Genomic DNA, 26,260 nt, shown 5'->3' with positions numbered 1-26,260 from the left:
CTGCTACAGTCCCTGAAGTGTGAGCACACCCACTGTTTTTTAGGGAGGAAATTCCAGGATTTTGCCCCAGCGACAGTGAAGGAACAATGATATATTTCCAATTTGGGTTGGCGAGTGACTTGGAGGGGAACCTCCAGGTTGTGGGGTTCCCAGGTGTCTACTGCTCTTGTCCTTCTAGATGGTAGTGGTCGTGGGTTTGGAAGGTGCTGTCTGAGGAAACTTGGTGAGTTCCTGCAATGCATCTTGTCGATGGTACACACTGAAATCTGGTTACTGTAATTGTCTCTTTAACTCCAAACGGTTGGCGTGCTCTTCCTTGAATTTGTCTGAACAATACCATGGGTCTCTGTTTACTTAACTCCAGACCTCTTGACATTTCTCTTGTTTCCTAAACTAGCTGCTCTTCAGATCTCTACATTTGTTTTCTTAACTATTATTCCATGGTATGACGTTTCCTCTAGCTGAAAGGGATATTCTGAAAAAATGAAAATCGCTTATTGTCACGAGTAGACTTCAATGAAGTTACTGTGAAAAGCCCCTAGTTGCCACATTCTGGTGCCTGTTCGGGGAGGCTGGTACAGGAAATGAACCGTGCTGCTGGCCTGCCTTGGTCTGCTTTAAAAGCCAGTGATTTAGTCCAGTGTGCTAAACCTCTCTCCAGACATTCAAACCAACTGCTTCCAGCAGAGCTATGAGAGCTACCTTCTCTCTCACTACCTATCTTCAAGTGCAATTCAATTAACTATTAACTAACTAAAACTTAAAGTACCTCTACAGAATCTTGGTCAACTTTGAATAATTAGTATCAGTAGTACATACTAATAGTTAACTAAGTGTAAGTGCTGAAGTTGAAGAAAATTATTCTGATTCACAAGTATTTACATTTGATAAAATGTAATCTGTGGGAACAGCCTTTGGTGGTGGGCATCATAAATTCTGTGTAAAGTACATTAACACTTTGGTCATGGACTAGTAATCCAGAGACTTGAATGAATGCTCTGGAGACACAAGTTCAAATCCCACCATGACGGCCAGGCAATCTAACTTCAGCCAACTAAATAAATCTGGGATAAAAAGCTAATATCAGCAATGGATGACTGTGAAGCCAGCTGGTGCACTAATCAGTTGAGACTAGAATAAAAATCATATATATTGTTTAATAGATAAGTAGGAAATATATTTTACAGAAGGAAGGAAGCACGATAGCACAGTGGTTAGCAAGTTGCTTCACAGCTCCAGGGTCCCAGGTTCAATACCCGGCTTGGGTCACTGTCTGTGCGGAGTCTGCACGCTCTCCCTGCGTCTGTACGAGTTTCCTCCGGGTGCTCCGGTTTCCTCCCACAGTCCAAAGATGTACAGGTTAGGTGGATTGGCCATGCTAAATTGACCTTGGTGTTCAAAAAGGTTAGGAGGGGTTACTGGGTTATGGGGAGGGTGTGGGCTTGGGTAGGGTGCTCTTTCCAAGGGCCAGTGCAGACTCGATGGGCTGAATGGCCTCCTTCTGCACTGTAAATTCAATGAAATTCTGTTCTTGTCCCTGAAAATGGGAAGACTTAACCATTTTCTGCAGTTTTTAATCTCCTTATTCAAACGTGCAGGTTTGAGTTGGAGCAAAATACATGTGAAAAAGCAAAGTACTCTGGATCACAGAGTGATAGAGGGTTACAGCATGGAAACAGGCCGTTAGGCCCAAATTGTCGATGGTGCCCAATTTTTACCACTAATCTAGTTCAATTGCCTGCATTTGGCTGATATCCCTTCACACCCATCTTATCCATATACTGTCTAAATGCTTTATGAAAGACAAAATTGTACTTGCATCTACTACTGCCTCTGGCAGCACGTTCCAGACAACTCCACCCTCTGTGTGAAAAAAATGCCTCTCTGGACCCTTTTGTATTTCGCCCCTCTCATAAACCTTTGGGAGAAGATGTGGGCTACCTACCTTATCTATCCCTGATTATTTTATGGACCTTGATCAGATCACCCCTAAGCCTCCTGCTCTCCAGGGGAAAAAAGTCCCAGTCTCTCCTTTATAACTCAAAACCATCAAGTCCCGGTAGCATCCTGGTAAATCTTTTCTGCACTCTTTCTAGTTTAACAATATCCTTTCTATAATAGGGTGACCAGAACTGTACACCGTATTCCAATGCGATCGTACTAATATCTTGTACAACTTCAGCAGGACGTCCCAACTCCTGTATTCAATCTTCTGACCAATGAAACCAAGCATGCCGAAAGCCTTCTTCACCGCCCTGTCCACCTGTGACTCCACTTTCAAGGAACTATGACCCTGTACTCCTAAATCTCTTTGTTCTCTAACTCTCCCCAACTCGCTACCATTAACTGCGTAGGTCCTGTTCTGATTTCGATCTACCATAATGCATCACCTCACATTTATCTAAATTAAACTCCATCTGCCATTCATCAGCCCTCTGGTCCAATTGACTGCAATCCTAGTTAAACTTCATCACTCTCTACGATGCCACCAATCTTGGTGTCATCTGCAAACTTATTAACCATGCCTCCTAAATTCTGATGCAAATCATTAATATAAATAAAAAAATAACAGTGGACCCAGTACTGATCCCTGAGGCACACCACGGTCACAAGCCTCCAGTTTGAAAAACAACCCTCAACAACCACTCTTTGTCTTCTATCGCCAAGCAAATTTTGTATCCAATTGGCCAATTCACCCTGGATCCCATGAGATTTAACCTTGTGGAACAACCTACCATATTGTACTTTGTCAAAGGCCTAGGTAAAGTCCATGTAGACAGTGTCAACTACTCTGCCCTCATCTACCTTCTAGGTTCTCCCTTCAAAAAATTCAATCAAATTCGTGAGACATGATTTTCCACTCGCAAAGCCATGCTGACTGTCCTTAATCAATCCTTGCCTCTCTAAATGCCTGTGGATCCTGTCGCTCAGAATGCCTTCTAACAACCTAGCCACCATAGACGTTAGGCTCTCCATCTATAGTTCCCAGGCTTTTCCCTGCGGCCTTTAAACAAAGACACAACATTTGCTACCCTCCAATCTTCAGGCAGCTCCCCTGTGGCTATCGACTATTCAAATATCTCCGCCAAGGGACCTGCAATTTTGGCCCTAGCCTCCCACAACATCCTAGGATATGTTTTATCAGGTCCTGGGGATTTATCTAAGTTGATGCGCTTTAAGACTTTTAAGCACCTCCTTCTATGTAAGATGTACACTCCTCATGACATCACTATTTATTTCCCCAAGTTCCTCGTATCCATTCCTATCTCAACTGTAAATACTGATGAGAAATATTCATTTTGGATCTCACCCATCTCTTGTGGATCTGCACATAGATGACCTTGTAGATCTTTAAGTGGCCTTACTTTCTCCCTAGTTACTTTTTTGCCCTTTGTGTATTTGTAGAAGCTCTTTGGATTTTCCTTTGCCTTATCTGCCATAGCAATCTTGTGTCCCCTTTTTGCCCTCCTGATTTCTCTCAATTCTACTCCGACAACCTCTATACTCCAAGGGATCCACATGATCCCAGCTGCCTAACCATGTCATATGCCTCCTTCGTTTTGTCCAGTCCCTCAATATCCTGAGTCAAGATTTCCCTATTTTTACCAACTTTGCCCTTCACTCTAAAAGGAATGTGCTTACCCTGAGGCCTGGTTAACACACTTCTGAAAGCCTCCCACTTATTGCCAACCGTTCCTTTGCCAGCCAACAGACTCCCCCAATCAAATACCATCAAAATTGGCCTTGCCCCAATTTAGAATATTAGCTTTTGGACCAGACCTATCATTCTCCATGGCTATCTTAAAGCTAATGGAATTATGGTCACAGGTCCCAAAGTGATCCCTCATTAACACTTGTGTCACCTGCCCTTCCTTATTTCCCAAGAGGAGGGCAAGGTTTTGCCCCTTCTCTAGTTGGGCCATTCACATACTGAATAAGAAATTCTTCCTGAATACACTCAACAAATTTCTCTCCATCCAAGCCCCTAATGCTATTGCTGCCCCAGTCAATGTTGGGAAAGTTCAAGTCCCCAACTATTATCACCCTATCTTTCTTGCAGCTATCTGTAATCTCCTTGCATATTTGCTCCTCAATACCGGGGCAGCACGGTAGCATAGTGGTTAGCACAGTTGCTTCACAACTCCAGGTTCGATTCCCGGCTTGGGTCACTGTCTTTGTAGAGTCTGCACGTTCTTCCTGTGTGTGCGTGGGTTTCCCCCGGGTGCTCCGGTTTCTTCCCACAGTCCAAAGATGTGCAGGTTAGGTGGATTGGCCATTCTAAATTCCCCTTGGTGTTCAAAATGGTTAAGTGGGGTTACTAGGTTACTGGGGTAAAGGGGATGGGGTGGAGGCGTGAGGCTTAAGTAGGGTGCTCTTTCCAAGGGCTGGTGCAGACTCGATGGGCTGAATGGCCTCCTTCTGCACTGTAGATTTTATGATTCAATTTCCCGCTGACTAATTGGGAGCCTGTAATACAATCCTGTCAAAATGATCTCTCCCTTCTTCTTTTTCAGTTCTACCCATATTGACTCAGTGGTGAACCATCGGATATATCCCCTCTGTCCTGCCATAATATTCCCCTGAATCAAAAATGCAACTCCCCCTCCTCTCTTACCACCTGTTCTATATGGCATCTGTACCTTGGAACATTGAGCTGCCAGTCCTGCCCTTCCCTTAGCCATTAGTTTCAGTAATAGCTGTAATATCCCAGTCCCATGTACCTATCCATGCCCTGAGTTCATCTGCCTTTCCCATCAGGCCTCTTGAATTGAAACAAATGCAGTTTAATTTAGACTTTCCTTGCTCTCTACCCTGCTTTCTCAGACTATCTGCCCGGTTGTGTTTTGTGTGCAGTCCCTGTGTTTGTTTTATTTCGCGTAGCCTTACTGGACCAATTCACTATGTTCTCCAGTCTCTATTCTGTAATGTGGCCCTTTTTGATTTTTGACTTTGGTTTCTTTGCCTTTCACTTTTCCCCTTTATTGCCTTTTGCTTCTGTCCCCCCATTACTTCCCACTGACTTGCTGCATCAGTTCCTATCCCACTGCCAAACTGGCAAACACTTCCCCCCTAGCACATTGGTTCTAGTCCTGTCCAGACACAGACTGCCTGGTTTGTACTGGTCCCACCTCCCCCAGAACTGGTTCCAATGTCCCAGGAATTTGAATCTATCTCTCTTGCACCATCTCTCAAGCCACATATTGCCACGTATCTATCCTGACATTCCTACTCTGGCACTTTTTGAGGTCCTACTTTTTAGTTTAACTCTTAACTCCCTAAATTCAGCTTGTAGGGTCTCATCACGTTTTTCACCTCAATCATTGGTGCCCATACGCTCCACGACAGCTGGTTGTTCACCCTCCATCTCCAGAATGTCCTGCAGCCGCTCTGAGGCATCCTTGACCCTTGCACCAGGGAGGCAACATACCATCCTGGAGTCTCGTTTGTGTCTGCAGAAATGCCTGCTATTCCCCTTACCATTGAATCGCCTATTACTATAGCTCTGTCACTCTCCTTTTTCTTGCCCTCCTGTGCAGCAGAGCCAGCCACAGTGCCATGCATCTGGCTGCTGCTACCTTACCCTGGTGAGTCATCTCCCCCAACAGTATCCAAAACTGTATATCTGTTTTGGAGGGAGATGACCGCAGGGACCCCTGCATTGCCTTCCTACACTTCCTCTTCCTGGTGGTCACCCATTTCCTATCTCCCTCAGTAATTTTAAACTGCGTTCCACGACTTCCTCAGAATCATGGATGCTCCAAAGTGAATCCATCCACAACTCCAGAGCCATCAAGCGGTTTAACAGGAGCTGCAGTTGGACACACTTCTTGCATGTGAAGGAGCCAGAAGGGTCCCTGAATTCCCAAAATGCACAAAAGGAGCATGACACTGATCCTGGAAATCTCAAAGTAAAAAACATGAAGGCCCATAACTTCCTGTTTCCCAACATCACATTTGGGGGGTACCTCCAATGATGCGCTGGGGAATCCCTTAAGGTAGTTCCTATGTAAGGGTTTAGCTGGCAATTGTTCAGAAGTTAGAATTTTCCCTGGACAATTGTGCTTAGCTGGGAACCATCCGACCAAGCGATTAAATTGCTAACTTCAAATGGTTCTGCCAGTTTTACCCTGAAAGTTACTCTGAAAGAGTTGGAAGGAAATCAGGCACTTTGAATTCCAGAGTAATTGTTTTAAAAGCTAAGTCCCACATGTGAAACCCTGAAACCCCCCCCCCCCCCCAAACACACACGCATATGTCTGTTCATGACAGAATCCTTGTGACGAACAAGACCCTTTTCACACTAAGGACACACCACTGTATTGTGTAGCATGACTGCTGTGCCAAAAGGGATAGTTTCAGAACAGATCTAGTAGCTCAAAGCTAATCATCCATGAAGCACTGGCAGAATTGCATATAACTACAGCCTTATAGCCTGGCTTATCCCCCTCTCGACCATTGCCATCAAGTCAGGGCACCAATCTTGGGTCAATGAGGAGTGTGGAAGAGCATGCCAGGAGCAGCACCAGACACTCCTAAAAATGAAATGTCAACTTGATAAAGATGATGTGGAGATGCCGGCGTTGGACTGGGGTGAGCACAGTAAGAAGTCTTACAACACCAGGTTAAAGTCCAACAGGTTTGATTCAAACACGAGCTTTCGGAGCTCCGAAAGCTCGTGTTTGAATCAAACCTGTTGGACTTTAACCTGGTGTTGTAAGACTTCTTACTAACTTGATAAAGCTACAACACAAAAATATATATGTTAGCAAGCAGAAGCAGCATGCAATAGACCAAGTGAAGTGATTCCACAAGCAAAAGATCAGATCAATGCTCTGAAGTTCTGTCACATAAACAACAAATAGTGGTGTACAATTAAATGATTAATTGAAGGAGGAGGCTCCACAGACATCCCATTCAATGGTGGAACCTCGTACGTAAGTGCAAAAGAAGAGGCTGAATTATTTCTAGCCATCTTCAACCAAAAGGGCTGAGTGGATGATCTATTTGCCTTCTCCTTGGGTCACAATCATCACAGATACCACTCTGCCCTAACAACATCCAGGCTGTACTTCTGAAGTCTTATGCTCCAGAACGATCTATGCCTTACGCCAAGCTGCAACAATGGCATCCACCCAACAATGTAAAAAATTGGCCTCGTATGTCTTATCCATAAAGCCATGAAAATCCAATTCAGCCAAATATCACGCCAACACTTGCGATTATCATAGCAAAGTGATGAAGGAGGTTGTCAACATTTAGGGATCTGTGTTCGATTCCCGGTTTGGGTCACTTTCTGTGTGGAGTCTGCACGTTCTTCCCATGTCTGCGTGGGTTTCCTCCCGGGTGTTCCGGTTTCCTCCCACAAGTCCTGAAAGACGTGCTTGTTAGGTGAATTGGATGTTCTGACTTCTTCCTCGGTGTGCCCGAAAGGTGACGGAGTGTGGCGACTTGGGGGATTTTCAAAGTAACTTCATTGCAGTGTTAATGTAAGCTTACTTGTGACACTAATAAAGATGATTATTTTACTATCAGTCGATACTTCGTCAGCAATAACCTGCCCACTGATGTTCAGTGTGCATCCGGCAGGGCCACTGTTACTGTGAATGGCTTTCCTTGACATCAGGGTAGCATTTGGCCATGTATGGCATCACGTGGCTCCAGTAAAGTTAATGGGAATTGGGGACAACTCGCCACTGGTTGGAGTTGTACCTAGGACAAGGAAAGATGATTGTGGTTGTAGGCCAATCATCTCCGCCTGAAGACATTGCTGAGGAGTTCGTCAGGGGAGTGTCATAGACTGAATCCTCTTCATCTGCTTCATCAGTAACTTTCCCTTCAAAATTAGGTCAGAAGTGGGGATGTTTGCTGCTGTTAGCATAGTGTTCAATATCGTTCACGACTCCTTCTACTGAAGCAACCTCTACCTTCATACAACTAGGCAAATACGAGTTTGGGTCAATATGGCAAGCAATATTCATGCCACACTTGCCACAAGTACTTCTCCAACAGAAGAGAATCTAACCATCACCCCATGACAGAATAGTGTTAACCTCTCTGAACATTCTGTAAGTTGACCAGAAGCTGTATAAATACTGTGGCTACAAGAGCAGGCCAAAGGCTAGGAATTTTTATTTTTTATTCATTCATGGGACATAGACGTCGCAGATTGTGCCAGCATTTATTGCCGATCCCTAATTGCCCTTAAGGGTCAACCACATTGCTGTGGATCTGGGATCACATGTAGACCAAACCAGTAAGGACGGCAGATTTCCTTCCCTAAAGGACATTGGTAAACCATATGGGTTTTCATGACAGTCGTCGGGTTTCATGGTCATCATTAGACTTTTAATTCCAGATTTTTATTGAATTCATATCTCACCATCTGCAGTGAAAGATTTGAACATTGGTTCCCAGGAATTACTCTGGGTCTATGGTTTACTAGTCCGGTGACAATATCACTGCGCCACTGCCTCCTTCTGCAGTGAGAATTCCCAAACTGATGCCCAGTGCCTGTCCACCATCTGCAAGGTGCAAATGACGAGTGTGATGAAATAAATTGCAGTTCCATCATCATTTGAAGGTTGATAGTATTCAGGACAAAGCAGCTCACTTGCTTGGGACTCCATTCACCACCTTAAACATTTGCTCCCTCCACCTCTAATGCGCAGTGTGTACCATCTACAAAATGCTCTGCAATAATTCACCAAAGCGCCTTCAGTGGCATCATTCAAACCCATGACTGCTGCTACCTGGAAGGACCAGGCTAATGGGTGCATGGAAGTACTTGCACCGCAAGTTCCCCTCCAAAACACACACTATTCTGATGTGGATTTGTATCGTTGTCTTTCACTGTCGTTGGGTCACAATCCTGGAGCTCACTCCCTGAAGGCATTGGGTGGTGTATCTGCGGCTCATGGATAGCTGGGGTTTAAGGGTGCAGCTCAACACACCGTCTCCAGATAAACTAAGGATGGACAGCAATTGTTGGCCTAGCCAGTAACGGTTGTATCCTGTGAAAGAATTTTTTTAAAAGATCACAGTACTGTTCCATTTAATATTAAGAACGTCATCTTCAACTCGAGCACTCTTATGTTTTTTGCAGTACCACCAGAAACCGGAGAATTGGCTTCAACAAGGAAGATCAGAAGGTTGCACAGTTTTCAAAGATATTTTCGATCTGCTCGTTTATTTCGCGGTATTTCTTCTCTGAATTCTCTGGGCATTCTGGATGATAACTACAGTGGTCAAGCCATGGTGAGTTTGAATGGTGAATTGAATATCAGTAAACTTGGGCTCAATTGTTATGATCTTCATATTCTTTATGGCAAGAGTTTGGTCATCAATGGATGTTTATACTTAGAAATGTTTGTAATTGTGAAAACTTATTGCACAATTTGAAAGCCAAAGTAGTTAGAACATAGAACATGGAACAGTACAGCACAGAACAGGCCCTTCGGCCCTCGATGTTGTGCCGAGCAATGATCACCCTACTCAAACCCACGTATCCACCCTATACCCGTAACCCAACAACCCCCCCCTTAACCTTACTTTTTAGGACACTACGGGCAATTTAGCATGGCCAATCCACCTAACCCGCACATCTTTGGACTGTGGGAGGAAACCGGAGCACCTGGAGGAAACCCACGCACACACGGGGAGGACGTGCAGACTCCGCACAGACAGTGACCCAGCCGGGAACCGAACCTGGGACCCTGGAGCTGTGAAGCATTTATGCTAACCACCATGCTACCGTGCTGTGTTTTTAAAAAAAAAGTCAATTGTTACTGTAGCAAAGACCAGATGATTTCTTTCTTTGGAGTTTAACATTTAGAATATAAATGTCTCTGCTCCTTTTGGCCATCTGAGAAATTATTCCACTGCCTTGGTGGTGAATTATGAGGGCTCGTTCTCTAGTCATTTGTCTCCCCTCTCCTCCTCCAGTTAATGAGGGGTTCATTCTAAAATCTAGCCTTTTAAGGGTTGAGGAAAGGTGATTAGCTAAGATTCTGCTTGGCTGTCACCATGATGCCAGGAGACTTCTATAGTTGGTCATTTTGAGACCCGTGGGAAAGTCTTCCTTCTGTGTGGGACTATATTACAGCGGGGAATGCAGTTTCATATTCTCTCTGAGATTATTTTCATATTGATTATTGATGAAGTCTCTCTAAGTCTTTCAATAAAAGCAACATGCTGCAGATGCTGTAAATTTGAAATAAAACAGTGCATGTTGCAAACAGTGGGTCAAACAACATCTATGAAGAGGAACCTCACAAATGGGCAAAGACTCTGGACCTTTCCACTGGACCACTAAGTCCCCTAATGATCCAGCTGGGGTGTTTTGTTTCTCTCGCTCTCTCGCTCTCTCGCTCTCTCGCTCTCTCGCTCTCCCGCTCTCTCGCTCTCTCGCTCTCTCGCTCTCTCGCTCTCTCGCTCTCTCGCTCTCTCGCTCTCTCGCTCTCTCGCTCTCTCGCTCTCTCTCTCTCTCTCTCTCCCACAATGGCCATGGTCACCGTTCTGACCATGAGGTTGGGCTCCTGCGCGCTGGGATTTCCCTTTGTCCAACCAAGAGGCACCCAACATGGCTGCCAACGTAGCCACGTAGGTGTACCCCTGCACCCCGGGGTCTCCCTTTGCTCAGACACTCTCCAAAGTGGCTGTTTGCGGCGCCATCCGTTCCTTATCTGCCGAGGCAGATCCGAAAGCCAACCCTTTCTACCCATCCTGTTCCTTTTGTTTTCCTCCTCCATCCCCCCCAAGTGTTGCCGTCTCCCCATCTCTTCCTATGCGTTTCCACCTCCCTGTCTCTGCGTTTCCACCTCCATGTCTCTGGTATTGGTGCAGCTTTGCGATGACCACCCTCGGCTGTTCGCCCACCTTGGGTGGCTGGGGCCCCCTCGTCTTGTGGGTCCGCCGACTCCTCTGCCTGCTGCTCGTGGCCCTTTCCGCCACTTCTGCCGTCTCTTCGACCCCTCGAGGTCCCGTTTGCTGGCATTTTGGTGTTGATCGTTTCTTCTCAATGGTGAGATTAATTTGCCTTCGAATTTTCTGGCAAAAGTCACCTTCAAGTGTCTATTTGGTTCTGGTCTGGAGGAGAGCCACCTGAAGTCCCAATTATTTTTTACTGTTTATTCACAGGATGTGGCATCGCAGTCTAGGTCAGCAGTTATTGCCCATCCCTGATTGCTCTTGGGCAAATAGTGGTTAGCCACCACACTATCCACAGTTTTCAAGGTGGGGTCTTTATCAATGCCCTGAACAATTGTAGCAAGCCTTCCCTACTTTTATACTCCATCTCCCTTGCAATAAAGACCAACATTCCATTGGCCGCCTTAATTAGTTGTTGTTTCTGCATGTGAATATTTTGTGATTCATGAACGCCAGATCCCTCTGTACTGTAGCAATGTGCAGTCTCTCTCAATTTAAATAACATCTGCCTTTTTATTCTTCCTGCTAAAGTGGACAAATTAACATTTCCCCACGTTTTACTCCATCTGTCAATTTTTTGCCCACTCATTTAATCATCCTTATCTATATCCCTTTGCAAACGTTTTATATTCCTCAAACTTGCTTTCCCACCTATCCTTATATCAACAGCAAATTTGGTAACAATACAGTCAATCCCTTCACTCGAGTCATTAATCTGGATTGAGGCCCTAAAGCTGATTCATATGGCATTCCACAAGTTACAGTTTGCCAGTGTGAAAAGGACCCAGTTACCCTGTCTCTGTTTCCTGTTAGTAAGCAGCCCTCTATCCATACTAATATATCACCCCCAACACCTTGAACTTTTATCTGTTGCAGTAACATTTTACGTGGCACCTTGTTGAATGCCTTTTGGAAATCCAAATGCACCTCTACTATCTCCCCTTTATCCATCCTGCTTGCTAATTCCTCAAAGAATTCTAATAAAATTGTCAAACACTATTTCCCTTTCGCAAAACCATGTTGACTCAGGCAGATTATATTATGATATTCTTAATGTTGTCCCATGACCTCCTTCATAATCGATTTCCGCATTTTTCCAATGACAGATTTTAGACTAGCTTCCTGCCTTCTGCCTCCATCCTTTCTCGAATAATGATGCTCCTTTTGCGACTTTCCAATCTGTTGGGACTTTTTCCTGGGGAATTTTGGAAGATTACATCCACTGTCTCTGCACCCACCCTAGGTTGTAGGTTATTGGGTCTAGGGGTTTTGTCGGCCTTTATTCCCATTAGTATTCTTCGTACTTTTTCCCTAGAATTGTGATTGTTTTAAGTTCGTACCTCCCCATTGCCCTCTTCTTTGCTATTATTCTTGGGTGCTTTTTATCCCTGGTACTGTGAAGACAGATACAGAATTCTTTGTTCATATTCTGTGCCATTTCCTTGTTCTAGTCTCGCCCTCTTAAGGGACCAATTCTCACTGTCGCTACACTTTTCCATGTCGAAGGTTTTACTGTCTGTTTTTATATATATTGCTGCTATTCTCGTGGTCCAATTCTCCCCCCCCCCTTTTCTTTTTCTGTTTTATTTTGCTGGTTTCTAAATTTTCCCCAATTTTTGGCCTACCACTAATCTTTGCAGCATTGTTCATCTTTTTAAATTTGATACATCGCCATTTGGTATCTGACCTGACGACCAGTTTCTCTGTGATACAGAAGCAAAACACTGTTTGCTGGAAATCTCTTCCACGGATGCTGCCAGACCGGCTGAGCATTCCAACAATTTTTGTTTTTTTCTGTGGTATCTGAAGAACCGACAATTTTACACCTGGAATACTATGAACAGTGAACAGTTTTGACCCCCCTTACCTAAGGGAAGATATACTGGCATTGGAGGCAGTCTAGAGAAGGTTCACTAGGTTGCTCCTGGTGCGGAGTGATTTTCTTATGAGGCGAGGTTGCGTAGGTTGGGCCTGTGCTCATTGGAGTTTAGAAAAATGAGAGGTGACCTTATTGAGACATATAAGATTCTCAGGGGGCTTGACTGTAGATGCTGGGAGGTTGTTTCCCCTTGTGAGAGAGTCTAAGACCATAAGGCATGATCTCATAAGGGATCGCCCGTTTAAGACAGAGGAGGAGGAGGAATTTCTTCTCTCCGAGGGTAATTAATCTGTGGGGTTCTTTACTGAAGAGAGTTGTAGAGACTGAGTTGTTAAGTATGTTCAAGGCTGAGATAGATTTTTAATCGGTAAGGGAATCGAGGGTTATAGGGATAGATGGGAAAGTGGAGTTCAGATTGGTTATCTCATTGAATGATAGTGCAGACTCGATGGGCTGAATGGCCTGCTTATCTTGTGGTCTAACACAGAATTAAAACTGATTTTAAAAAATGTTCTTAAGAATAAATTGCATTTTACAAAGATTTATTTTTGAACATTATTAATTTTCTGTGCTTTCAGTGTATGCTAGAAAAGGATGGAAGTTGGAATTTTGACATCTTTCTTTTTGACCGACTAACGAACGGTAAGTTGAATCATATGATTGTGGCGTACTAATTCTGTTTAGCAGACTTGTATTTTTTTTTAAGTCTGACAAAATTTATTAATGTCTCAATGAAAGGCTGACATACAAGAGTCCATTTTCTTTTTGTCATGTTGTACAGATGTTTTCCTCATGCTGAATTTTTTTTTCTAAAAAAGCAGATTGGATATGGAGAAGAAGAAATAAATTGTGACTTTATTAATGTCCATCTATGATATTATGAACAACTATAATTTCACTTTAAACCATGGATAGATCAGATTTGAGAGACCATTCCATTTTTGGTTATTTTATGTTTTGAATTTTACTCTACTGAAACAACTTTCCATGCCAGTCCCTTTTCATCCACCTGCACAAGCAACATAACCAGCAGGACATCATGAACATCCTTTTTAAAAAAAAAAAAAAAATTTTTATTCAAATTTTTCAACAACAAATTTTTCTCAACAATAAAATAAACAAGGCATAGAAAAAACAGAAAGAAAAGCCCCCCCCCCCCCCAATACAAAGCAATAAATTAATAACAAAAAAGAAAGTAACAAACATATAGTTGCAAAAACAAACCCCCCTTAAGAGACCCATAATTCCCCCCCCCCCCCCCCCCGGGTTGCTGCTGAGATTGACTACCCCCTAACACTCAGCCAGGAAATCAAGAGAAGGCTGCCACCACCGGAAGAACCCTTGCACCGACCCCCTCAGGGCAAACTTGACCTTCTCCAGTTTGATGAACCCGGCCATGTCGTTAATCCAGGATTCCGGGCTCGGGGGCTTTGCGTCCCTCCACTGTAAAAGAATCCTGTGCTGGGCTACTAGAGACGCAAAGGCCTCTCTCGCCTCCTGCACTCCCGGCTCCGATGCTACCCCAAACATAGCGAGCCCCCAGCCTGGTTCCACCCTGGAACCGACCACCTTGGACAAGGTCTCCGCCACCCCCTTCCAGAACCCCTCCAACGCCGGACACGCCCAGAACATGTGGGTGTGATTCGCCGGGCCTCCCGAACTCCTCCCACACCTGTCCTCCCACACCTGTCCTCACCCCCAAAGAACCGGCTCAGCCTGGCCCCAGTCATATGTGCCCTATGTAGCACCTTCAGCTGAATTAAGCTGAGCCATGCGCAAGAAGAGGAATTCGCCCTCCCCAGGGCGCCCGCCCACGTCCCCTCGTCGATCTCCTCCTCCCACTTCGCTTTCAGCTCCTCCACCGAGGCCTCCTCCCCCTCCTGCATCACCTGATAAATTGCCGAGATCCTACACTCACCGACCCACGTCCCTGAGAGCACCCTATCCTGCACCCCCCCATGGCGGCAATAGCGGAAACTCCACCACCTGCCGCTTAACAAACGCCCTAATCTGCATATACCTGAAAGTATTCCCAGGGGGGAGACCCCACTTCCCCTCCAACTCCTCTAAAGTCACAAACTTCCCGTCGAGGAAAAGGTCCCCCATCCGCCTGATGCCTGCCCGATGCCAACTCAAAAACCCACCATCTATTCTCCCTGGTGCAAACCGGTGGTTGCCCCGTATCGGGGTCCAAACTGAGGCCTTCACTCTTCCCCCCCCCATGCTGCCTCCACTGCCCCCAAATTTTGAGGGAAGCCACCACCACTGGATTCGTAGAATACCTTGCCGGGGGGAGTGGAAGCGGGGCCGTCACCAGTGCCTCCAAACTCGTACACACACACAGGACGCCACCTCCAACCTCTTCCATGCGGCACCTTCCCCCTCCATCACCCACCTACGGATTATTGCCACATTCGCAGCCCAGTAGTACCCACACAGGTTGGGCAACGCCAAACCGCCTACCTCCCTTCCTCGCTCCAGGAATACCCTCCTCACTCTCTGATCTTCCGTGCCCACACGAACCCCAGAATACTCTTATTAACCCTCCTAAAGAAAGCCTTCGGAATCAAGATGGGGAGACACTGGAAGAGAAACAAAAACCTCAGGAGCACCGTCCTCTTAACCGACTGGACCCTGCCCGCCAAGGAGAGTGGCAGCGCATCCCATCTCCTAAACTCCTCCATCTGTTCCACCAGCCTCAAAGTCTAGCCTATGCAGGGCCCCCCAGCTCCTAGCTATCTGGACGCCAAGATATCTAAAGCTCCTCTCCGCCCTCTTCAACGGGAGCTCCCCTATCTCCCTCACCTGGCCCCCCAAGTGCAGCACAAACAGCTCACTCTTCCTTATAGCTTATAGCCCCAAACTCGCCAAGTATCCTCAACACCTCTGGCATCTCCCCCTCCCCCCGCACAATCCCCCTCCAGTTCTTCGAATCCCTCAGCGCCATGGCCAGGGGCTCAATCGCTAACGCGAAGAGCAGGGAAGACAAGGGGCGCCCCTGCCTCGCCCCGCGGGACAGCCGAAAGTCCTCCGACCTCCTCCCATTCGTCACCACGCTCGCTACTGGGGCACTATATAGCAGCCTCACCCAGCTAATGAATCCGTCACCAAATCCAAATCTCCTCAACACCTCCCACAGGTAGCTCCACTCCACCCTATCGAAGGCTTTCTCCGCATCCATCGATGCTACTATTTCCGCCTCCCCATCCGTCGCTGACATCATTATAACATTAAGAAGCCGCCGCACATTGACATTCAGCTGCCTTCCCTTCACAAACCCCGTTTGGTCCTCATGGATAACCATCGGGACCACATCTTCCACCCTCCTGGACAGTATCTTAGCCAACAACTTTGCATCCACGTTGAGGAGCGAAATCGGCCTGTAAGACCCACACTGGAGGGGGTCCTTATCCCGCTTCAGAATCAATCAAATTATTGCTCTAGACATCGTCGGGGGCAAAGCCCACCCCCCTCCCTCGCCTCATTCAGGGTCCTCACTAACAACGGGCCCAGCAGGTCTGAGAACTTCTTATAAAACTCCACCGGGAACCCGTCAGGTCCCGGTGCTTTCCCTGTCTGCATGCTCCCCAGCGCCTCCATCAGCTCCTCCAACTCAATTGGGGCCCCCAGACCCTCCACCCGCTCCTCCTCCGCTCTTGGGAACTCCAGCTTATCCAGAAAGCGGTCCATCCCGCCCACCTCCCTAGGGGGCACTGACCGGTACAGCCCCTCGTAAAAGGATCTGAACACCCCATTAATGTCCCTAGCACTCCGCACCAGGTTCCCTCCAGCATCTGTGACTCCCCCTATCTCTCTCGCTGACCCCCGCTTCCAGAGCTGGTGGGCCAGCATCCGACTTGCCTTCTCCCCGTACTCGTATACCGCCCCCTGCGCCCTCCTCCACTGCGCCTCCGCCTTCCGGGTGGTCAGTATATCGAACTCCGCTTGGAGACTGCGACATTTCCTTAAAAGCTCCTCCTCCGGGGCATCCGCATATCTCCTATCCACCCTTACCATTTCTTCCACCAACCTCTCCCTCTCAACCCTCTTTCCCCCCCCCCCCCTCTCCCTGTGCGCCCGAATAGATATCAGCTCCCCTCTAACCACCGCCTTCAGCACTTCCCAAACCACCCCAACTTGCACCTCCCCATTGTCATTAGCTTCCAAATACCCCTCTATGCACCTACGGACCCACCCACATACTTCCTCCTCTGACAGAAGCCCCACATCTAACCTCCTCCAGGTCCACTGAATGCGGAGCGTGGTCAGATATGGCTATCGCCGAATACTCCGCCCCCACCACTCTCTGGATTAACGTCCTGCTGAGGACAAAAAAAATCAATCCGGGAATAAGCCTTGTTGACATGGGAGAAAAAGGAAAACTCCCTACCTCCCGGCCTCAAAAACCTCTAAGGGTCTACCCCTCCCATCTGATCCATAAACCCCCAGCACTGTGGCCGCCGCCGGCTTCTTGCCCGTCTTAGACCTCGAACGATCCAGAGCTGGGTCCAACACGGTATTAAAATCCCCTCCCAAGATCAAGCCCCCCCCCCCCTGCAGGTCTGGAATCCGGCTCAGCATTCACCGCATGAAACCTGCATCGTCCCAGTTGGGGGCGTACACATTAATCAGAACCACCCGCTCCCCTTGAAGCCTACCACTCACCATTACGTACCTGCCACAGCTATCCGCCACCACACTCGACGCCACAAACGACAAGCTCTTGCCAACTAAAATCGCCACCCCTCGATCCATCATGAACACCCTTGACCCCATCCCAAATATTGCAATGCAACCTGGTCAGATGAGACCCGGTGTATTGAAAGCCGTAGTATAACTTTCACAAGCTACTGTGCAGCTCATCTTTCCTTACAGTGGATGCACAAGAAGCACAATTATACTATATTGTACTGACGTAACATAATTTGGCAATTAAACTCCAAACCCCAGAAGCCATCGTGTGGATTTCCAATCGGACCAAGGTGGGGAGGCTACATTCCTACAGGCAATTCCCTGGAGCTAAATAGTCCAATAGTAGTGACTGAAGTTAGGGTGACACAAGTATGCCCTTTCATATGGGGAGTTACAATTTATTTGCGCTGGCTTTTTGTCCATGTGGAGATGCAGAATGAATAAAAGAAATAGGAGCAAGAGTAAACCATTCAGCCCCTCAAACCCGCTCTGCCAATAAGTAAGATTAAAACTGATCCAACTGTGGCCTGAACTCTACTTTCCTGCCTGCCCCTATAACCCTTGACTCACTGAAATATCTTAGCCTTCAGTGTATTCAATGACCCTGCTTCCTTGCTGGGAAAGAGAATTCCAAACATGGCATGACTTCTCCCACTTTGGCTGTACCCCAGGCTCCATTGCTGGTCTACTATACACTTACATTCCTTTCTTCTTGATGATACTCTTAAATTTTTACCTGTATACTGAAGGCATCCATGTTTATTTTTTCTCTCACTGATGATTCCTGCATCATCTCTATGCTTGTCTGACTATCATATATGTATCTGACTATCATATATGTATCCTATCATGCATCAAGTCCTCAATCCCCCACCTGTCCTTTTAAGCGCCAACTTTAGTTGGCTCTCTACCCCCAATGCATTGATTTAAAAGTTCTTGTCCTTCGTTCAGCATGTACCCTCGCTACTCTTCTGCATTTGGCCTCCTTTACTTAATGACTTAAGCTGTAGCTGTACCTAATTAGCCATTATATTTAGAGTGAACAAACATGATACACAGAGCAATTTTTGGAATGGCGGGTTTAAAAATCTGTTGAATGGCAAAATGAATTCTGATGTTGTAAAATGTGTTTCCTTAGTGATGCTAAAGGCCTGGCCTCTTAGCAAATACGGATTTCTAACCTCCTGATTTCTTGAAATCTATTCAGCATTTGGAGCTGGAGCTAAAACTTATTCCACAATGACTTTTGTATGCATACGCATATTAAAATGAAAAGAATCATTCGAGTCACTATTGGCTCCATGTTTTTTAACCCCCTCCCCCATCAGAGGTTAATACACAAATGTGTATTGACTTGAAATATAGTTTTCAAACGTTTTAAAACACAAAGCTTTTCAAATCTGCACAGGGTATGCTTGTGATCACAGGAAATTGCAGCCCCTTGCATGATTAAACCTTCATAATTGTGTTTGTCCTTCAAATTGATATGTTGAAATATATGCCCTGAATACCATTTCACATGTGTTTAAATGGACTGGTTGCAGTTATCAGCAGTCTCTGATTTAAGAGTTAATTTTGTTTGTGTACTGGTCAGCTGTTGAATGGTATCTTTTACCTTATTTAGGGCCTTGAATATCTTCAGTCTTGAGGTTTGAGACCCTTCTATTTGTCTCTTGGCTCAGGCTAAATTTGACCCACATTAGAAGTCTGTCTGGCCTCTCCATTTAGGAATCTTTCCAGGTTCATTGCCACAAAGGGTTTTTGTTTGTTTGTTTGCTGTCCAGGTAGCTAATACTTCTGAGGAGGGTGCACATAACTTGTCTTTGTCTGTTTGCCTGGTGCTGAGTTAATAAACAATAACCTTGAAAGCTGCTTCATTGAGACAAGTTAGCTCCCTAATCTGCATAACCTGCTTTCATAGAATCATAGCCCTACAATGCAGAAGGAGGCCATTTGGCCCATTGAGTTTGCACCGGCCCTTAGAAAGAGCACCGTACTTAAGCCCAGGCCTCCATCCTATCCCCGTAACCCAGTAATCCTACCTAACTTTTTTGGACGCTAAGGGACAATTTTTAGCATTGCCAACCCAACTAACCTGCAGATCTTTGGACTGGGGGAGGAAACTGGAGTACCTGCAGACACTGCGGGAAAGTGCGAACTGAACACAGGCAGCCACTCGAGGCCGGAATTGAATCCGGGTCCCTGGAGTTGTGAGGAAGCATTGCTAACCATTGTGCCTTATGAATAAAATATTTCTGAAATAAAGAAATAATTTTCTGAGTTCAACACAGCAATGCTCCCTAGTGCTGTGCTCATTTTGGAGATAAACCAATCTGTATTAAACCAGCTATTGGGTTTCAAAACCCCTGTCCATTCTTGTAGAACAGAAATGTGGTATCTATATGAATTGACCAGAAGTGTACATAGTACTTCCAAGTGCAGCCTGATTTGGACACTGCAGCTTCAATCTATTTGGGATTGGAATTTATCTGTTTTGGTAATGTAAACCTAACATAATTTTCGGAACCTAAGGCCAGAAGTAATTTGTGCATATAGCAAACAAGAAGCAGTAAGATGATTCTGATAAAAGGGCTCTAGGAAAATCCAGTTAAAATTTAAAATATTGATTTTAAATAAATATTATGTCAGTTGTGTCGTATCTTACCCTACCCTCTGCATTTCAAAGGTTTTTAAAATCCATTTTGGGGAGATTCTATTGTTGCCAGGCGATCTCTACAAAGGAGAAATACCTGGAGGATTTGTCTCTAATGCATTAGTATAGGTTGGGGGAGCTCTGAAAGAAATCAATGAAAATCTTGCACTCTGATCTGAAGAGTCATCTTAGCAAAAATAAATAGTTTAGCAATTCGAGCATCAAGGAATTTCCCATGAAGTATTGTCTCCATATTTTTGTACTTTACCCTTCACCCACGGCATTACTGCCGAGGTATTCAGACGTGGACTTTCAGGTCTACGGGCAGTTCTGGAAACGGTAACGTAATGATTGTTCCTTAATGTATTCTTCACCTCCTTGCACCTGCCAGGTTTCCTGAGGCCACAGGGAAAAACAAGTTGACTGAGGGTAAAAATAGAATCACTTTTAAAATGAAAGCCTCATTAGAATATTAAAGTGACTAACTTACATCCTGCAAGTGGATTGAACCCCCTCCCCTTCTTCTTCTGCCTCCATTAAAACTGCAAGTGGAGAGGTTTGCGATTTGTATTGGATTCCTGTTTCGGCTAGTTAGCTTTTAGTCAATTGTCTGCTCACACTCGGCCCACCTGGTTTTGGTGGTTAAAATTATCCTCTTGATCTTCATTTGGCTTGGTGAAGACTGAAGTGCAGGTCGATATTGATCTTGGCTGGCATATTTGCAAAAGTGATCCAGTACTCAATGTTTAATCACCTTCAACACATGAGAATCACTCAAATAAATGTCATACTTTGGCCGTTAAACAACTAGAAAGGAAAATTGCAAGAATTTAGTCCCGAATGGATTAAGCAGCACAGTACAAGTCAAAACTTGTACAAAGCCCATATATTAGTGGTAAATAAAGATCCGTTTCAGTATGGCTTTAGAATTATTATAATCTAAATGGATAAATGGCAATTTACATTAGTTGTTCCTTTCATTCTTGGATAATTGTCCTAGAACTTCCTGAAACCCAACAACCGGAGAATGCCACGTGTGTAAGCCAATACACAGAAGCTGGCACAAAATAACTGGAAATCAGTTTGAACATTTCTTTGAATGGGTGGAGCTTGCATCATGTTTCTTCTTTTTAAAGTGTCTTTTTAAGCATGAAAACGATCATTTATGATATTAGGCACAGTGTTTGTAAGAAATGCAACCTTGGTAGTTTTTCATTTTGCGAATGTAAATTTTTTCTGTTGACATAAAGTTGAATTTGAAACATCATAACTCTTATTTTTAGTTTGTGAGGAAGGGACGAAAGAAATTGCTTTAAAATTGGGATAAAGTACTAGAAATGTGGGTCCTGGTGCATTGATGGGGAACTTCATGTGAGCTGCATGGCAGATGGGAGGAGGCAAGCTGTTAGTAATTGAGAAAGGATTAATTAATTTGGTGTTAAAGATTGTGGAAATTTGGGTTTCTTGTCAAAATAGGCATACGTTTTGTACATCTGAACATCCTCAATGTTGTAAATTGGCATTATGTCATAGTTATTCTGTTGTTTTGGTTCAAACTCTCAGAAAAGGCAAGGCAGATGAAACTTGGCTTTTCATTCACATTAACACCGTACTTTTACTTTCCGTTATTGAAACATTTTGTATACAAAGTTTTGAAATATTAGACACATTAATATAGATTATCTGAATATATTTAAATATAGGATGCTTTGGAAAGCACAAAATGCTTAATCATGATAGCCCTGTTGTTCAAAGCCTAATGTGCAACCATGAAATCGATGTAATTACAATTTACCAACTTCCTTTATTTTTTACTCTTCTAGGAAATAGTCTGGTTACTTTGGCCTTCCATTTGTTTAAATACCATGGACTTGTTGAACATTTCCACCTGGATTTAGTAAAATTGCGTCGATTTTTAGGTAAGCTGCCGTATGTATTTACTGGGTGTTTTTTTTTCCTTTTTGGTCCCAATTTTGTGGTCAGTAACAAAGCAACAGCACTGTCCCTTGACGCTGAAGAAAGTTGCCTTCCAAGACCTAGCAGTCTCTGTGGCATGGTGCCAACTGAAAGGGATCAGGAAGGTGACCTGCAATTGTGGAGTCATTAGCAGCTAATGACATCGAAGTATTCTTATAGACCGCAAACCCGGAAGTTAAAAGCACTAATTCTCCTTCACTTTTAGTAAAATTTAATAGGGAGAAAATAAAGATTGTGGCATACACATGTGATGAAGGTAAAAGTTCAATTATCATGAACATTTAAAAACTATTTTAAAACTGGGGGACATTTTTAGCAAAATGGGAGCAATTAGTTTTTCAGGGTCATTGAGGCTGTGCAGAAATAATTATGAACTTCATGCACTGCTTTAAAAACTTCATTCAGTATGGTGTAACTTTCTCAAGTGTTTTTTCTTTACCGTGAAGCTAATGGTATGAAAGGACCTATTCTCAAGATTTCTATTGATCTCTAATTGCAGATTGGGGGAACTTTAACAATCCACCCTATGGAGAAGCATGGAATCACTGACAGCAACTTTTGGATTTCTTTCTTTAACTGTGCATGTGCGGACTCCAGAAGTTGCTGTGTGTTTCAGATTGGTAGCGATAGTGAAATTCTGTCGTTACTGCCACAGTCCAGTCATAAAATGTCCAACCTGGTACAGGTGTTACGATTAGCAACCATTAATTAATTAATTAGCATTAATGAAGTCTGAGGAGTTGGTGCTTAATATTTCTACTTTCTAATGAGACTGTAGAACATGTTGGTTACTATCTTATTGGAGAGGTGGAATATGGAAGTCAGGGGTGGTGGTGTGCTGTAGCCTCAAGTTGCAAGTCCAAAGAATAATAGAGATAGAAATTTGTGATTTAGACTTTGAAATCAATGTAATCTGAAACCGGACATCAGCTGGAAAGGGATGATAGACAAGTAGAACTTAATTTGAGATAAATGGGAAAGAATTGTTCTGGATCAGGTGGAGGCTATGGAGCTTGGGAGACCAGAATGGAAAGTGTAAGGCAGGGGTGGGCAAACTACGGCCCGCGGGCCGCATGCGGCCCGCCAAAGGTATTTCTGCGGCCCACCAAGTCATTAAAAAAAAAAAAAAATTTAAAAAAAAAAATTTTTTTTTTTTTTTTAAATTTTTTTTTAAGGTTAATGGGGGGGGACTGTTGGGTTACTTACTGGTATAGGGTGGATACGTTGACTTGAGTAGGGTGATCATTGCTTGGCACAACGTCGAGGGCCGAAGGGCCTGTTCTGTGCTGTACTGTTCTATGTTCTATATGAGGCGCCCAGAATCATAACCGGGTGAAGTAATTATTTTACTTAATATACTATGCGGCCCTTTGTGAATTGTGAATTTCTGAATGTGGCCCTTGCACGGAAAAGTTTGCCCACCCCTGGTGTAAGGTATAATGTGGAGTTCATTTTGTGCAGGTCTTTATTGGCATCTTTTGCATAAGCTTTTATCAACTTAATGAATTGCCATACTTGAAGTTAAATTACCCAAGATAAATTTAAATAATTAACTCTTTGATATCTTTAACGTTCCCAAATAGTTTTGATCAAAATTACAAGTGATTAAATAACTTTTTGCTTTCTATGCAGTAATGGTCCAGGAGGATTACCGTAGTAACAACCCTTATCACAATGCGATACATGCTGCTGATGTAACTCAGGCCATGCACTGTTACTTAAAGGATGTTAAGGTAAAAAGTTTAAAGATGAGCTTCAAAGAATTGATATTTTATCTCGCTGTCCATGTGGAGTTTGCACATTCTCCCCGTGTCTGCATGGGTTTCTCCCCGTGTCAGCGTGGGTTTCGCCCCCACAACCCAAAAATGTGGAGTAGGTGGATTGGCCACGCTAAATTGCCCCTTAATTGGAAAAAATAATTGGGTAATCTAAATTTATTTTTAAAAATTGATATTTATTTAGATTTTCCCCAGTTCAATTAAATTCAAACATTTAAAAATATAATTTATGCAGTGGTTAGCCCTCCTGCCTCTTCTGAGGACTCTGGTTTGATCCTGGCCCAGGATCACTCTGTGTGGAGTTTGCACATTCTCCCCGTGTCTACATTTGTTTAACCGCCACAACCCAAAGATGTGCAGGTTAGGTGGATTGGCCATGCTAAAAGTGCCCCTTAATTGGAAAATGATAAATGGGTACTCTAAATTTATTAAAATATATATGTAATTTATTAGCACTTATTCTGAAAAATTTTCTGGGGTGACCATCTCTCTGGGACGTGGGTGGAAAAAAAAGAGGCACTTTGGGATGGGCAACCTTTCGGTTAAAGTTGTTGCCCATACTGTGACAGCTGAGTGGTTTGGGGGTTGCTGCCCAGAATGTGTTGCCCATACATTAGGGGGGCATGGATTGCTATTGATAATGTGGGAGGGGTTGGCGGTTGTTAGCACAACGTATCTGTGATTCTTCTAACAACCAATTTATCATTATCATCGGCCTTGCAGTATAGTGCATTTGTATATACTGGAAGCTATATATGGGTCCTGTTCTTTGCGAATAGAAAGAACATTTATACACATTGCGTCCTTTTCAGCTTAACAAAATAAGTATCGGTCATTCGCTGACTCGTTCCTCCGGGCAGTGACTTGACCAATCGGGGTCCAGCAGCCTGGCTTAAATTTTAAACAGTGCTTGGCAGTTAACTGTCAGTTTACATCAACTGCTGCATTCTCCATGGCACCCCCTCTATCAATCAGAGTCCACTTTCTAACCAATCATCACTTTTTTTTCTCTCATGTAGTATAAATTGTTGTTTTCCCCTTGTATTGGCATTCTTGGGAAGTGTCCTGATAAGTGCAAGACGAGAAACCTCGACATGTCTTTTTTTTTTCCATCAATACTCATTCTGTACTACTAAATGACTATTATTGAGGGAAAGAGACTCCATATTTGTAGGCCAGCAAGGCTGTTTGGCAATAATTAAGATTCATCATTAAAACCTCAATTATGCCTGAATGTACCAACACTAACTTTTTGTGAAGTATCTAGTGGGTAAATGTAGCAGCTTAACACCCTTGTATCTTAATGGGAAATCTTGTGGTATGGTTCTGGTGTAGCAAAGCTTGTGGCGATGCGGGCGTGCAAAGCCCTGATTCTGCATTTACCTGTGCATGTGTGGATGCTGGAGGTTGCTGTTGAATTTACTGCATAATAATGTTGAATGCTGATGTCATCACTGTTTGCAAGTTCTAGCCTATTGCTATATTGGAAATGGCAGTTTCTTATGCTTCAATATTTATTACATAAACAATTCAACATGTCTATTTTGTTTTAGTAATTTTTTTAGCTAAATGTATGATGGTCACCTTTTTCCTCTAAGCTTGCCGAGTTTGTTTCTCCATGGGATATTCTGTTGGGTTTGTTGGCAGCTGCCACACATGACATGGATCACCCTGGTGTTAACCAGTCTTTCCTAATCAAAACCAATCACTACCTAGCAAGTTTATACAAGGTAAGTGTTGGTCAAATTCAAAATTCATTAAGGAATAAAGTGTTTTACTATTAAAGAGAAAGTAAAGTTTATAAATGGAATGAATTCTGCTGAATGACAAAACATAAGCCAAAATAAATTTTATAAATATAGAATTAAATTCTTTGATATAATCTATATTTATATAAGGATACTATTGTAAGAACTGGAGCTGCTTTTAATTCTTTGATTTTTAAATGCAATCAGACACTTAACGGATGTTCAAATGTATAAAATGTACATTTTTTTTCCCAAGCGTCAAACTTCATTCTCAGCTGTCACACACAATTCTAAAGAAACAAACAAGTCCAAGCAGTGCTTACCTTGTGTCAAATGTCTTAAAGTACTTTACCTAAAAGTAATCACCTTTAAAGTTCATTGACTATTTACTTGTTGGCATATTAGGTGCATGGCATCATTCCAAACAGCAATGATTTGAATGACCCATCACTCAATTTTGACACTGTTTATTTCTAATTGTAATTATTACAACAAAATGGCTCCATTCGGGTAGGGTGAGCTTTATGGATTTGCAATCAAGATGCTGATTTAACAGAAAAGCCTGAGGCTTTTGCAACAAAGTTCCTAACCTATTCGCACCTGCATG

General features: G+C 44.0%; 1 protein-coding gene across 6 annotated transcripts in view; it reads left to right on the top strand.

The window, feature by feature from the left end:
• The window catches only part of pde7a (phosphodiesterase 7A), a 114,463-nt gene that overhangs the window by 65,613 nt on the left and 22,590 nt on the right, over nt 1-26,260 (top strand). For all 6 annotated transcript variants that reach the window (XM_038809488.1, XM_038809489.1, XM_038809491.1 and 3 more), the window contains 5 exons: nt 9,104-9,255; nt 13,384-13,447; nt 21,974-22,069; nt 23,760-23,860; nt 25,504-25,635. In XM_038809488.1, coding sequence (XP_038665416.1) covers nt 9,104-9,255; nt 13,384-13,447; nt 21,974-22,069; nt 23,760-23,860; nt 25,504-25,635 — 545 coding nt within the window. The remainder of the gene's footprint in view (nt 1-9,103; nt 9,256-13,383; nt 13,448-21,973; nt 22,070-23,759; nt 23,861-25,503; nt 25,636-26,260) is intronic.

This window comes from Scyliorhinus canicula, chromosome 10, assembly GCF_902713615.1.
Source record: "Scyliorhinus canicula chromosome 10, sScyCan1.1, whole genome shotgun sequence".
Taxonomy (NCBI): Eukaryota; Metazoa; Chordata; class Chondrichthyes; order Carcharhiniformes; family Scyliorhinidae; genus Scyliorhinus; species Scyliorhinus canicula.
The sequence above is the reverse complement of the archived record's forward strand: the minus strand, read 5'-3'. Positions and strand labels throughout refer to the sequence as shown.